General features: G+C 36.5%; 1 protein-coding gene across 1 annotated transcript; it reads left to right on the forward strand.

Annotated features, from left to right (window-relative positions):
• Positions 1–1,983: 1,983 nt before the first annotated feature.
• On the forward strand, positions 1,984–14,739 carry LOC107549435 (tubulin alpha chain-like). The gene is made up of 4 exons (XM_016230501.1): positions 1,984–2,110; positions 12,317–12,539; positions 13,466–13,614; positions 13,703–14,739. Exons 1-4 carry the CDS (start codon positions 2,108–2,110, stop codon positions 14,675–14,677), a joined length of 1,350 nt encoding a protein of 449 aa, XP_016085987.1. The 5' UTR covers positions 1,984–2,107; the 3' UTR covers positions 14,678–14,739.
• Positions 14,740–15,246: the final 507 nt, after the last annotated feature.

A 15,246-nucleotide genomic window follows, 5' to 3' on the forward strand; every position in this document is an offset into this window, starting at 1 on the left:
ACAGTTCAACCCAAATATTCAGATGTGTGCAGCGCATTTTATGGAGGACTGTTTCCTGATCCTGGTAGAGTAGACTACAACGCCGGTTGTTCTGACTCACAGACTGTAAGTACGTTTTCATATTTAAAGAATTTGCCACTGACGATTCAAACGCGAGTTTTGAGCAGTGTAGAGTTGCGCTTGTTGTTTGTCATTTCTCCGATCACAAATGCAGACATGGTTTATGTTTACGCGGCGCGATGGAACGCAACACGTAAAAAGACAGTATAAGTCATTAAAATCCATAATTATGTCCCCACTGGATGCAACGAATGCCTCGTTTATAATGGGTTTTCATGTTTTTGAATCATCGCTCTGGCCTGACAGGTCATCATCACAGTATGGTAAGGGGCGTAACATTTCCGTCACACGCTTGAGGTATTCGGCCAATCACAACGCACTGGATAGCTGGCCAATCAGAGCACACCTCGCTTTTCAGACCGATGAGCTTTGTAAAAATCGCGTTTCAGAAAGGCGGGGCATAGAGGAGAAACAGTAATGTACAATATGTGGAAAATAACGTTTTTTTAACCTTAAACCGCATAAACACATTTCATTACACCAAATACACAAAATAATGTTCTTTTCAGCAGCATCATATTACCCCTTTAAGTCCACGAGACCGTTAATTTAATTTAATAGTAATAATAATAATTGAATACTGTTATTTTTCATTTATGAGACACTTTGTAAGTAGCTTGTACCTGTGATTGTTGAAGAGTTAGTACACTGTAGGAAAAATATGCAGAAAAATGGAAAAGGTGCTAGTAACTTTCCAGGACATTATCCGTTTTCCGTTGTAACCCAAAAACACAAAATACAATGCGTAATTAAAAATACAGGTACAAAAACCTGTAGAAAAGTGCATTCTTTTTTACTTTTCTTAGAGTGCAGCATACTAACTAATTACTAATAAACTGCTTTAAAGTATAAAACTTAAATTGTAATCGTTCAAAAATGTGTACGTTTTCGATAATTCAATGAATTTAAAAATAGTTATTTATATTTTAATGTTATATTATGCATTTATATTGCTACGAACAAATCTAAATTAGCATATATAAAATATATATGTTTTTGCTGAAATTTGACACAATTTTGCATCGTGATTACGTAATGACATCATCACGCAATGTCATCACAACGTAATTTAGCAACTTTTCGCAACAAATCAACCTTCCTTTAGCAACTTCCCCTGAAAATTAGTTGGCAACACTGAAAGTGAAAGAAGCAGCAGTTGTGAGTGGGGTGGCCAACCCTAGCACCGCCCCAGCGCTAATTGCGTAAAATATTTTAAACTGCAAAAATTAATCGCGCTAATTTTGACACTACTAATATATAGGCTATATATAGTTACAGCACCCTCACTAATTTAAGAAGCACCCTCAGTGATTTAATTCTGGAGCAGGGCCTGCGGAGATGTTTTAGGAGTAGCCTACAAACAAGCACAGATACTGGGGTAAAGGTGAAGACAAAAAGGACATAGACAATGATATTAAAATAAAGACATAAAATAGTATATGATTCTGAATATGTACATTGAAAAAAATATAGAATATAGAATGTGAAATATTCAACAATTTACAACCGGAGCCAAATACAAATACAGAGTGCAAGGAAATTGATTCTAAGATAGAATATATACAACCTATTTTTATTTTCATTATATATTTTAAAACGAGTAATTTAATGGTGTTAGGTTGATTCAGTTATAATATGTAATATTATAAGTAATAAGTAAACATTTTTAAATGTAGAAAATAAAGTAAACAGTAGCTTAATAGAAATAATATATATTGGCCTAAAGTATTTTTGCTGACATTTTTGTGAAATGTTGTTGACTTTCTTTATATTCCGTCTAAATATACTAGCCTATAAGCACTGGGAGTTTTGCAGGAGTGTCAAGTTGCCCCTCCTCTGTGTTGCTATTGGTATAAAGTCAAACTCCTGTCAGCGCGACGGCAAGACTGTCTTACTCATACCCCATTGCAGGTACGCAGTGAGAGCAAGTGATCTTCAAATTATTTTCCCGGCGAAAAACAAAACAAGAACCTAATTCTAAAGCAAAATGGTGAGTAGACCCTTATTTTTTTTTTTACTTGTACTGTGACAGGTTCTTTGCTTAAGTAAACATATTGAGCAATCATGTAGGCTACACATTAGGTAACGTTAGCCTACCACTGAGCTAACACCGTGGCCGTCTCTCAAACGGAAGGCTGCGTCCTCCGGAGGTCGCATTTGTAGGCTGCATACGTCGTAAAGAAGATCTTATTTAAAAATATTAACCGTTATAAATTTGACCATCATTCTTAGTTAAGCGTAAATTGTTGTAATATGCTTATGACTCGCGAACGTAATGCTCGGTTATTTGAAATAAACCAGGCTTGATGACGTATGCAGCCTACGCAGCCTGCAAATGCGACCTCCGGAGGCATAGATGTGTATATACATAGATGCCGCATTAGCGACTGTCTCTATGGGCCGCCATACGTAAGCCGTCCGCCATATTGTAACGGTTAACTTGACGTCATTCACCATAGTAATCACGGAATATTCGAAATTTGCAACAGTCCTGCACAGAACGGCTCTGTGAGAGCCTACAGTATGGTGAATGCCATCAAGTTGACCGTTCCAAGATGGCGGCCGCATCTACTTGCCTTGAGCCGTCGAATGGGGTATCTATACATATCTATGTCCGGGAGGATGCAGCTTGAGAAGCGGCACGTGTCTAAACCGGATGCGACAGTTGAGGTGTCTCAACAGCTAAAGTCTACACTGGACGCGACAAAGCGACCGTTGAAAATCATTTGAATTTGTTTTGTGTCAGTGCGTCACATATAGGAGGCGGCAGCAGTTTACTGTCAGTGATTTGTCGTGTCGAGTCGCGCTGCATCCAGTGTAGACAGCATCACTGATAATAATGGGGTCTATAGTATTTTGTCGCGCCGCTCGCATGCGGTGTAGACACGTGTGTGTGTGTGGTGTAAGAATATATGCACATGTTTGATGTACTTAATTAGTTGTAGTGAATTTTTATATATATATAACAAAAATAACTGAGAATGGAAAAGTCTAATGCTCCACAATGACTATTAAAGACATGGCTGCAAATAATATTTACTATGGTTAAATGTTTGTACAACATACAAAACCCACTCCTAGAGGAAATACTCCTGAGAGCTTTATGCCTTAAGCAGTGTGGTTATGGGTGTGTGATTTTGGTGAACGTTGATGTGGCGCTCTGCCTCAGCATGTCTCTGTGTCCCATGATCCATAAAAAGTCATAAACCTGTTCATACTCTAAGAAAATTGAGCAATAATTAATTGTTTTCCTTGATATTAACATAAGATGACATCACTCGGTAAGGTGGGTTTAAAAGTAGGCCTAGTCAGTTTGTGAAACTTCTAAAATCTCAAGATTTGATTTAAATGTGTGAAATATTGTGTGCCAAGGCTCATTTAAAACAAACCTACATTGTAAAATGTAGTGCCAACAGGCCCCCAATATACAACTAAAACAGTGTTGTAGGTCTCAAAGCCTCTTTTTGCGTGGAAATAGGGGTGCGATATATATCGTCTGCGATAATATCGTAATTGTTGTTTTAACGATGTGCGATTTGACATTATGGCAAAAACCATTCAAAACATCTCTACAAAGCGCACGCATACTTTACGTGAAGTCTAGACTAGTGCGTGTGCGCATTTAGTGTGTTTTCTTTCACTGCATGATTCAGTCTATTAAAATGCATTTAGAATGATCACAAATTCAAGACATGATGGCAGAAAATGTATATATTTATACCACTTCATATAGTTATTCAATTTCACACGAAGAGTGAAAAAAAAAATGACCATGATTACAAATGTCACATTGAATTCAATAAACAATAAGTTAATTAAGAGACTTACAATTTAGACGCCATATTGCTTGTTTTTGCTCTATTTCGCCAACAAAAATCATTCCGAATACAGCCACAGCGCTGTTCTGTGTCTCTGAGCAACATGAGGATGTTTCGTTCTTGAATGACTCAACCGTTTAAATGATTCGGTTCATTCGCAATGAAAAAAAAATGACCATGATTACAAATGTCACATTGAATTCAATAAACAATAAGTTAATTAAGAGACTTACAATTTAGACGCCATATTGCTTGTTTTTGCTCTATTTCGCCAACAAAAATCATTCCGAATACAGCCACAGCGCTGTTCTGTGTCTCTGAGCAACATGAGGATGTTTCGTTCTTGAATGACTCAACCGTTTAAATGATTCGGTTCATTCGCAATGACTCGCTTATTAACAGTGATTTGCTGCTACCTGCTGGCGGTTTTAATTTGATTTTCTTTTTTTTCATGTTTTAAATCATTTCAAATATCCGTATTCAACGTTTTGTTTAATATATCAAAACATTATTTATGCATTTGTAATTGCAGGTTAAATGCATTCATGTCTTGCATTAAACAAAACACATGTGTAAATGCATCTAAATGCCACTTCAGATGCAGCTTCTGTGTTGATTTAATTTGCTTGGTAACAGCCCAAATGTCTTATTATTCTAATTCCCTGATTAAATGTAAGAATTTGACTCAAAAGATAATGGACACTTTTAGAAAAAATGGCTTTATAAAGGTTAAAATGCAAAAATCGGTTTAAACTTGTTGAAAAAGATTAATTTCTATCAGTATGAACTGACCACCGCACAGAATATGAAGAATATTAAACACAGGAATCAGCTGTCTTCGGCAGTCCTTAAGGTACCAGCACAATAACACACTCAGCAAAATATTGTCTAATTATCGCTATCGATAAAATATCGAGATATAATTGTCAATATCGCACACCCCTACATGGAAAATATATTCGAACCACATGTATAGGAGTTTGTTTGTGCTGAATTCCAAGGACAAATGGTTCTCAGTTTCTAAAGGTTCCAAATCACACCCCTAAGGCCTTTGTGTCTTTTGGGTGCTTTGGATGACACCAAAACCTTTTAGAAACATTTCATAAGAGACATATTAACGATTAAAGAGTAATGATCTAAAATCTTAATATGTTTGCAATTTGAATTGCCTCATTTATTACTAATATCCAATTAAAAGCATTTCTATTCACTACTTTACAAATCATGAGATGTCAGTTGCCACCCAGTAAAGTTAATAATTAACCAACTTTAGTCATATCTCTCCCTACACTTTGTAACAATAAGTAACTTATTTGCTTTTTTTTTTGTGCAATCATTACACAGAACAAGGTTTAAGGTAGAAATAAATATCAAATGCGCTTATAAAAATGTGCGTTTTAAGATATTTTAGGATATTTCCTTCTTTAATTCAACAATAAATTTACCAAATGTATTAAAGCGAATACTAATGCTAAATATGATAGGTTTTGATGGTTTTAATTAGAGCCCGACCGATATGGGTTTTTTGGGGGCCGATACCGATATTAGGGAGTAAAAAAAGACCGATATATTGGCCGATATTCTTTGTGTCTGCAATATTATAATACAGTATAGTCAAAAGTTTGGACATACGACTGGGAAGTGTCCAAACTTTTGACTGGTACTGTATATAAAATACAGTATATAGCCTACATAATAACACATTTTTTGCAATAATCTCAAATGTGGTGATCAATCACTAATGTGACAAACATAGGCCTATGTAGTGGAGGCAGGGTATTTAACAAACTTTATTATTCAAAATGAGTCTGACATCAGTGCACTTAACGGTAAACTTCACTTATTATAAATAACTTGACACCAATAGAACAAAATATATATAACTTGAATTAAGAAATTAAACCAGGTAACTGTGTAGGTCAAGCAAGCTACTGCCAAACCAACAGGGGCAGGTTTATGCAGGACGCACAGCTTTTCCAAATGTAAACATCTAAAATGAATAAATAATAATTATTTATTTATATATATATATACACACACACACACACACACACACACACATACGTACGTATGTATAGAGACTGTGTCTCTGAATATTAAACTGCAAAAAGACGATTTAAATACGAATCTTCTGCATGTTCATTTGATTACCAGAAAATACACAAGTTTGTGGAAAAAAAAAAAAAAAAAATATATATATATGTATACACCGTATCTCACAGAAGTGAGGACACCCCTCACATTTTTGTAAATATTATCTTTTCATGTTACAACACTGAAGAAATGACACTTTGCTACAATGTAAAGTAGTGAGTGTACAGCTTGTATAACAGTGTAAATGTGCTGTTCCCTCAAAATAACACACAGCCATTAATGTCTAAACCGCTGGCCACAAAAGTGAGTACACCCCTAAGTGAAAATGTCCAAATTGGGCCCAAAGTGTCAATATTTTGTGCGCCCACCATTATTTTCCAGCACTGCCTTAACCCTCTTGGGCATGGAGTTCACCAGAGCTTCACAGGTTGCTACTGGAGTCATCTTGCACATGTTGGAGACCTTGCGCTCCTCCACCTTCCGTTTGAGGATGCCCATGCTTGGCCAATCCATCACCCTTACCCTCAGCTTCTTTAGCAAGGCAGTGGTCGTCTTGGAGGTTTGTTTTGGGGTCGTTATCATGTTTGAACTGCCCTGCGGCCCAGTCTCCGAAGGGAGGGGATCATGCTCTGCTTCAGTATGTCACAGTACATGTTGGCATTCATGGTTCCCTCAATGAACTGTAGCTCCCCAGTGCCGGCAGCACTCATGCAGCCCCAGACCATGACACTCCCACCACCATGCTTGACTGTAGGCAAGACACACTTGTCTTTGTACTCCTCACCTGGTTGCCGCCACACACGCTTGACACCATCTGAACCAATCCATGTCCTTAGTCTGCTTGTCTTCAGCAAACTGTTAGCAGGCTTTCTTGTGCATCATCTTTATAAGAGGCTTCCTTCTGGGACAACAGCCATGCAGACCAATTTGATGCAGTGTGCGGCGTATGGTCTGAGCACTGACAGGCTGACCCCCATCCCCCCCTCCCACCCCTTCAACCTCTGTAGCAATGCTGAGCACGTGCACTCAACTTCTTTGGTCGACCATGGCGAGGCCTGTTCTGAGTGGAACCTGTGCTGTTAAACCGCTGTATGGTTTCTTCTTATAGCCTGCGCCATGTTTATGTAGAGCAACAATTCTTTTTTCAGATCCTCAGAGTTCTTTGCCATGACGTGTCATGTTGAACTTCCAGTGACCAGTATGAGAGAGTGAGAGCGATAACACCAAATTTAGACGTTAATGGCTGTGTGTTGAGTTATTTTGAGGGGACAGCAAATTTACACTGTTATACAAGCTGGACACTCACTACTTTACATTGTAGCAAAGTGTCATTTCTTCAGTGTTGTCACATGAAAAGATATAATAAAATATTTACAAAAATGTGAGGGGTGTACTCACTTCTGTGAGATACTGTATATATCGTCCATGTTTTCTGCATTGTGTTAAATCATTGGGCCCTACTAATGTAGCAAACGAATATGATAAGCTCATTGTAAGAGTAAAAGACGGGGACATTGTTGTTTATTTACTTAGCATTGAGTCTCTCCAACTAGGTGACAACATAGCGTTAAATCCCCATTGAACAGACTCAAGCCACCACCGCACTGCCGTCTATTGGACTACAGAAAGATACTAACTTTTCAATCTGCTACGATACTGACTGTACTGACCAACTGTGTCCGCGCCGCACCAGGACATGACAAAGCAACCGTTGAAAATCATTTGAACTTTGTGTCAGCACATCATAAATGGAACGAGGCATCGGTTTACTGCATCCAGTGTAGACAACATCACTGATTATAATGGGTTCTTCTATTCCACAACGGATGCGAGCGAGAAAATCTATTGGATTTTGCCGCGGGATGCAATGTGACCGATGTGATAAGCATGAGTTCTGAGCCACGGCGCGGCCGGTATAAACACCAGCATTGACTGAGTGGCTGCGATCAGCTCTGGTGGCCGTAACACAGGCTTTAATGTGCCGTGATGCGCATATAACAATATATCGGTCGGGCTCAGTTTTAATGTGCAGGAATCATTTGTGCAGTTTATTCTAAAGAAAAAATTTTCTTTTGTAATATTTCATCAAAATGAAATGGCTTACTCCACCCTCTGAAATTATATTCTTTTTCCGCTGACAACACCTTGGACAAGTCAGCCATTGTGTTAACAAACAGCCAGCAGCTATTTGGGTGTTGTTTTAGCAAATGCATATTCAGATCTGACTCTATTCTAGTCAATCCAATCAATCCCCAACTAATTAAACCATTCATTTTCAATGTCAGTATCAAATGCATCACATTACAAGAGTAAAATGGGTTGCAAATAAGTTTCATGACTAATTCTTTGTCACTAGCACAACCTAATGCAATTGCAAAAATAAATATAGCTGCAAGTAGCGATGGCGGGCCCTAGCCATCAGTGCAAATGCCACCCCGGTGGCATCAGGAGAACGGTCCACAGCGGGCACATACATTTACAGAAACCCTCTGGCAGGTTGGTTTTAAGGGATACAGCAATGAAAGGGTTAATCCAAACCATCAAGACTGTGAAACACACACTTTAAAATAAGGTTTCAGTTATTAACATTAACTATATTAATTAACATGAACAATAATTATATAGCATTTATTCATGTTAATTAATATTAAGTTCAAATCTAAAACATTATTAAAATTTAACTGTTTAAATCTGTTAACATTAATGCACTGTGAATTAACAAACATTGATTAACATCAGCAAACATTAATAAATGTTGTACAAATATATTTTGTATATTGTTAGTTCATGTTAATGCATTTACTAACTTTTAAATGCATTATTATGCAGAAAATATGAGTAGAGTACTTTGCATGAAAGACCCGCGACTAACAGATCAACGAGCTGCTACTTTTCTCTCTAGTACGGTAGGAAGTTAAATGAAATGCAATGTGGAGGATGATAACTGTGACAAGATGATTGACAGGCCAGTTTACAGTGACTGGGTGTGTGTAACAAGTGCAACCGAGCAGTCCTTTAAAGACGCAATTGTGTGACGTGATAGTATGTCCCAGAGCTTGCCTACTCTTCTACTACACACTCAAGTGTGTACTTTTTCTTCACCGAAAGAGTACATACTTTAAGGGCGTAGTGTAAGTAGGGACATTGAGACGCAGCCCAAGTTTTCTGACTGTGTTCCAGGGGGCGCCGTTGAGCCCCTGTGCCACGCCCAGGTCCCAGACTCTGCAGTGTCCTTATGGCTGCAGATTCAAACGGGTGTGCTAATTTTCAAGAGTTTGAGCATGTTAAGGCCCTCAAAAACCTTGACTAATAATAATAATCCTAAGGAAAACAATAAACCCTTTGGGCTTGGGCCCTAATGATTGTCTCCAAACAGGTTTCCCAAACACATTTATGGCATATTTCATTCTCAAAAAAGTTCAGAGTAAATGTGTTGTGGTTTTCTGTGGCAATACATTTCACTTTCAGTATATATTGAGAGAATAAGAAATTTATGAGACCGCAGAATTTGCACAAGTAAAAAAATGCTGGCGGACAATATATCAACTCACTGTGGGGTCAAAAGATGAGCAAAAAAGTGTTCATGGGTTGGTGGTGGAGGGTTTGGTGGGGAAAGAAGAGTCAGTGGGGAAACATGACTTGTAACAACCCATAAATAACTTCTAACCTGGCTGCCATGCCCAAACTAGGCAGTCCCATGTGCCTGCGTAATGTACCATCCCCCTCCCCACTGACTCACCAATAGGCAGAAAGGGACAGAGGGGTAAAAATAGTGCCTATCCCCAGGAGAATGAATTCAGGAAGAGTCATGCCTACAGAGAAGAAGCAAAGTCTAGATATCTCTTCTCAGGCTGATGTAGGCCACCTCTCTGGAGCGCAGACACAGATTTAGGGGCTGAATCATTACAGGGCACTTTTATTGCAACCATGTGACTCTTATTTTTGCATTGGTGTCTTCAGTGCTTTGATTGCATAATGGCAATACCTACTACATCTTTGCATTTGGCTGACACTTTTATCCAAAGTCATTTGCATTTTATCAGTCCATGTCTCTGGGAATCAAACCCATGAGTAGAACTACAGAATCACTACCTTCACTACAGCATATGGAAAATATAAAGAAATATTTGATTTTGGAGCTATGGAATACTTGATTATGATTGACCAATCGCTTCATATATCACTACACGCACCTTTTTTTTCATTTTTTTTTTTCTCACATAAAATCTTATATTTGAATTAGTGATAATATTATTATTTCTAATCAATTTATTTATTATTTGATCTATTAATCTGGGTCCTGATCAGGGTTGATTTAAAAAAAAAAAAAACTATAGCTTCTTGAGTGTACATTATCCATCACTAAGGTATTTATGTGGTACTTGTCTAACATGGTATTCCTGTGTTTTTGGACATTTTACCACAGTAATATGATTTATATGATATTTTGGTGATTGGTACTTTGTAAGTGTATTTAATATTTTAGTTATTACACTTATGTTTTTGAGTTTCTTAGACTGCATTTATTTGATTAAAAAAAAACGTAATATTGTTAAATGTTATTACAATATAAAATAACTTTTTTGTATTTGAATATATTTTCAAATGTCATTTATTCCTGTGATGCAAAGCTGAATTTTTAGCATCATTACTCCAGTTTTCAGTGTCACATGATCCTTCAGAGATCATTCTATTTGAATTTGATGCTCAAGAATAAATTCTTATTATTAATGTTGAAAACAGATGTCCTATATATATTTAGGCAAACCGTAATATATTTTATGCAGTATTCTTTGATGAATGAACAGCACTTTGAAATAGAAATATTTTGTAATATTTTGAATGTAATTAATGTCACTTTTGATCAATGTAATGCATCCGTGCTGAATCAGTGTTAATTTCTTTCAAAAAAATAAATAAATAGAAAATAAAAATTCTTACATGCCTGATCATTTTGAACGGTAGTTTATATACAAGTCTAATTTTAAATTAAAATGTATTTAGTGTTCATTTAAAGTAATAATTTTACATTCTCATCTCATTCGTTTGCTTTTGCTCTCCACTGATTTTCATCACTTTCAACCCCCTTTTAGGACACAAGCTGTAAGTTCCACTTTAGGGTGTAGCTCGCTCTGTCGTCTGATATAAACCTGTTGGGGCTGTTGTCGACACCTCATGCTTTTTCATTGCTTCAGACTTGCAAGGGAGTGTGTGTGAGGAGCAAGTAAAATAGTGTTTGTGTAAGGTTTTTTTTTGTGTATGTGTGAAGAGAAAATACTGATGACTATGAGGGTTAGTAAGTCTGTCTGCATTATGTGGCAACTGTCACATCATAGGAAACTCCCTTTCCAAACAAACAGGGATGTTTAACATGCCATAATATAAATTCAAGGCTGGTTTTGACTGTTATCTGAGGGTTGTCATCTAGATGAGTACAAACCCTAAAAATCTAGAAAAGTTTGGGGGCTTTGAGTGATCCAGTCAACACCGTTTTCCTGTCAGCTGTAGATGTCAGTCATTTGTGACTGAGATTGTGTAATAGACCAACCGCTGATTATATAAAGAGACTATATAAAGATTTTTTTTTTTTTTTTGCTTCTGCTCCCTGGTGGCAAAACTAAGGTTTGATTTTGAGATATTGTTAAATGCAATCAATATTGTTTTATTTCATTTATTTGTATTTATTTTCTTTAGACATGGAACAGAAAAGACAGGAAATTTAATGTGCATTAAGAAAGTAAATACGGTTGAATTTGATTTCATACTGATTTTAACCACCAAATGTTCTATAAAGGTTCTCTTAAAGTTATGAACAAATGTTCTTCAGTAACTTTAATAGGATGTTTGTTCTGGTCTTTAATAATGTTCTCAATGTTAACACAATGTTATTTATCCATTGCTCATGGAATTTTTTTTTGTTTTTTTTCTGAAATGTTATAGTTTGACATTTCATCTAACCTTTTTTTTTATTTTTTTTATTTTTTTTTTTATAATGTTACTGTTTGTTTCGAAATGTTTAGAGAACATTTAAAAGTAAAATTCTGTAATGTCTGCAAAATGATAAAATGGAATGTTCCCCTAACATTTGCATAACCAAGAAAAAAGACGTTTTGAATTATTCTGAAATAACATTTTCATAACTTAAAGGGAATGTTAGCAGAACATTCATAGAACATTTTTTGTTACCTGTGTATAAATTGTATTTCTATACAGAAATTACTAACATGTTATGCATGCAATGCCATGCAACATTCAGTTACTAATAATCTGTTTCCTCTCCACAGCGTGAGTGTATCTCTGTCCACGTTGGCCAGGCTGGTGTCCAGATGGGTAACACCTGCTGGGAGCTGTACTGTCTGGAACACGGTATCCAGCCCGACGGCCAGATGCCCAGCCACAAACCAGTGGGTGGCCATGATGACTCCTTCACCACCTTCTTCAGTGATACTGGAGCTGGCAAATATGTACCCCGTGCCATCTTTGTAGACCTTGAGCCAACAGTCATTGGTAAATATCATAAATGTGTTTAATTTAAGGCCATGTATTTGTCATTTTAATATGTAATCAGTAAAATCATTGCAGCCATAGGCCGCACGGTGAATTTATAATAGAAAGATGGCACACTGTTATAATGCTTACAGAACATTTATAACTATAATTAACACGGAGTGTAAATTATTTTAAATTGTTTACATAATTATATTTATCATTTTATTATAATTGTTTTCATTATTAAATTAAATAATTAATATATTATAATAATCACATTACCATGAGAAAATCTGGCTTGTATTACTGAGAATGAAATTGTCCTAATGTTTAGGGGTCAGAATCAGTATTACTATTTTGAATTGGCTTTTATTTTTATATTTTCAATTTTCATTTTGGTTTAAGTTAGTCATTTTGCAAGCTCGTATATTTTATTTGCATAAAGGTCAGTGATATTGTAAATATGTAGATTTTATAATTTAAATTATTATAATAAAATATGAAATATAAATTTATATATATATTATCTTATTATTATTATTATACTAAAATGTTTTTTTTCAGTGGGACAAAGCTCAGGATCGGTGTCATTTTAATATTAATTTTATGTCATTATAATATTTATTTTGAATGAGCTTTTATTTTAATTATGTTAGTTTAAGTTTATGCATTTTTATCAGTTAAATATTTCTTAAATATATTATAAATGTTAAGTATTTCTAAAAATAATTTTATTTTATAATTTGTATTTTTATCTATCTATCTATCTATCTATCTATCTATCTATCTATCTATCTATCTATCTATCTATCTATCTATCTATCTATCTATCTATCTATCTCTCTCTCTCTCTCTCTTTCACTAATTTAAATAAAGCTGAAGTCAACAGTAACGGCACTGGTCAGGATTTGGTTTTATGTGGCACTGCTGTGTTATTCTTTCAGATGAAGTCCGCACTGGCACTTATCGTCAGCTGTTTCATCCTGAGCAGCTCATCTCAGGCAAAGAGGATGCTGCTAATAACTATGCCCGTGGACATTACACCATTGGCAAAGAGATCATTGACTCCGTGCTGGACCGCATACGTAAACTGGTAATGTCAATAATTAGTATTAAATTTACTTACAAAAATAGATTCAAATAACAGAAACTAAAATGTAAATTTTGTCCCTTCCACACAGGCTGACCAATGCACAGGGCTGCAAGGTTTCCTGGTCTTCCACAGTTTCGGTGGAGGTACAGGCTCAGGTTTCACCTCCCTTCTGATGGAGCGTCTCTCTGTTGACTTCGGAAAGAAGTCCAAGCTGGAGTTTGCCATTTATCCAGCTCCCCAGGTGTCTACGGCTGTGGTGGAGCCGTATAACTCCATCCTGACCACCCACACCACCCTGGAGCACTCCGACTGTGCCTTCATGGTGGACAATGAGGCCATCTACGATATCTGCAGGAGAAACCTGGATATTGAGCGCCCATCATACACCAACCTCAACAGGCTCATCAGCCAGATTGTTTCCTCCATCACAGCCTCTCTGCGCTTTGACGGCGCCTTGAATGTCGACCTAACAGAGTTCCAGACCAACTTGGTGCCCTACCCTCGTATCCACTTCCCCCTGGCCACATACGCTCCAGTCATCTCCACTGAGAAGGCCTACCATGAGCAACTCTCTGTGGCTGAGATCACCAACTCGTGTTTTGAGCCCAACAACCAGATGGTGAAGTGCGATCCACGGCATGGAAAATACATGGCCTGCTGTTTGCTGTACAGAGGAGATGTGGTTCCAAAAGACGTCAACGTCGCCATCGCAGCCATCAAGACTAAAAGAAGCATCCAGTTTGTGGACTGGTGTCCCACTGGCTTCAAGGTGGGCATCAACTATCAGCCCCCAACTGTGGTTCCTGGAGGAGACCTGGCCAAGGTGCAGAGAGCCGTGTGCATGCTAAGCAACACCACAGCCATTGCTGAGGCCTGGGCCCGTCTGGACCACAAATTTGACCTGATGTATGCCAAGAGAGCCTTTGTGCACTGGTATGTTGGTGAAGGCATGGAAGAGGGAGAGTTCTCTGAGGCCAGAGAAGACATGGCAGCACTGGAGAAGGATTACGAAGAAGTGGGCATTGATTCATTCGAGGAAGATGAGGAAGGGGAAGAGTACTAAAAGGGGAAAAGTGTTTTTTTTTTCTACCAAATAAAAGCCAAATAAAATATAGCTTTTAATTATGTTGTTGTTGTTGTGGTTCTTTTAATAATTTGGTGACATTGTCAAGTGTATGCAATTCATTGTTTTTACTCTCCCCAATACTGAAAAGATTTTAAAAGATTTTCTTGATAAATCACAAAAACATTATTATTATTATTATTATCGTCATCTTCTATAATGTTTAATAATTTATATACCATATTATTTTTATATGTATTACTTTTATCTAATGTGATATCTATTTTGATGTATTTAATATATTTTAGAATATTACAATTAATCATGCTACATTCATAATTATGCTGTATAAAATTATTTGCTTTTATGCAATTATTTACAATTATATTTTTATATATTATCTGATTAAAAAGGGGAAATATATACTGAACTGTAAATCATGCAAAAAAAAAATCTATAAGATCATTAATATGGCATAACATTAATTTAGCTATAGGCTAAAATAAATAAAAGTGAGAAACAATCAAGATAAATTAGTCATTTTATAGACCTTACATATATAATGTGCA

Source organism: Sinocyclocheilus grahami, unplaced genomic scaffold, assembly GCF_001515645.1.
Source record: "Sinocyclocheilus grahami isolate Dianchi unplaced genomic scaffold, SAMN03320097.WGS_v1.1 scaffold372.1, whole genome shotgun sequence".
In the NCBI taxonomy this organism is placed as follows: Eukaryota; Metazoa; Chordata; class Actinopteri; order Cypriniformes; family Cyprinidae; genus Sinocyclocheilus; species Sinocyclocheilus grahami.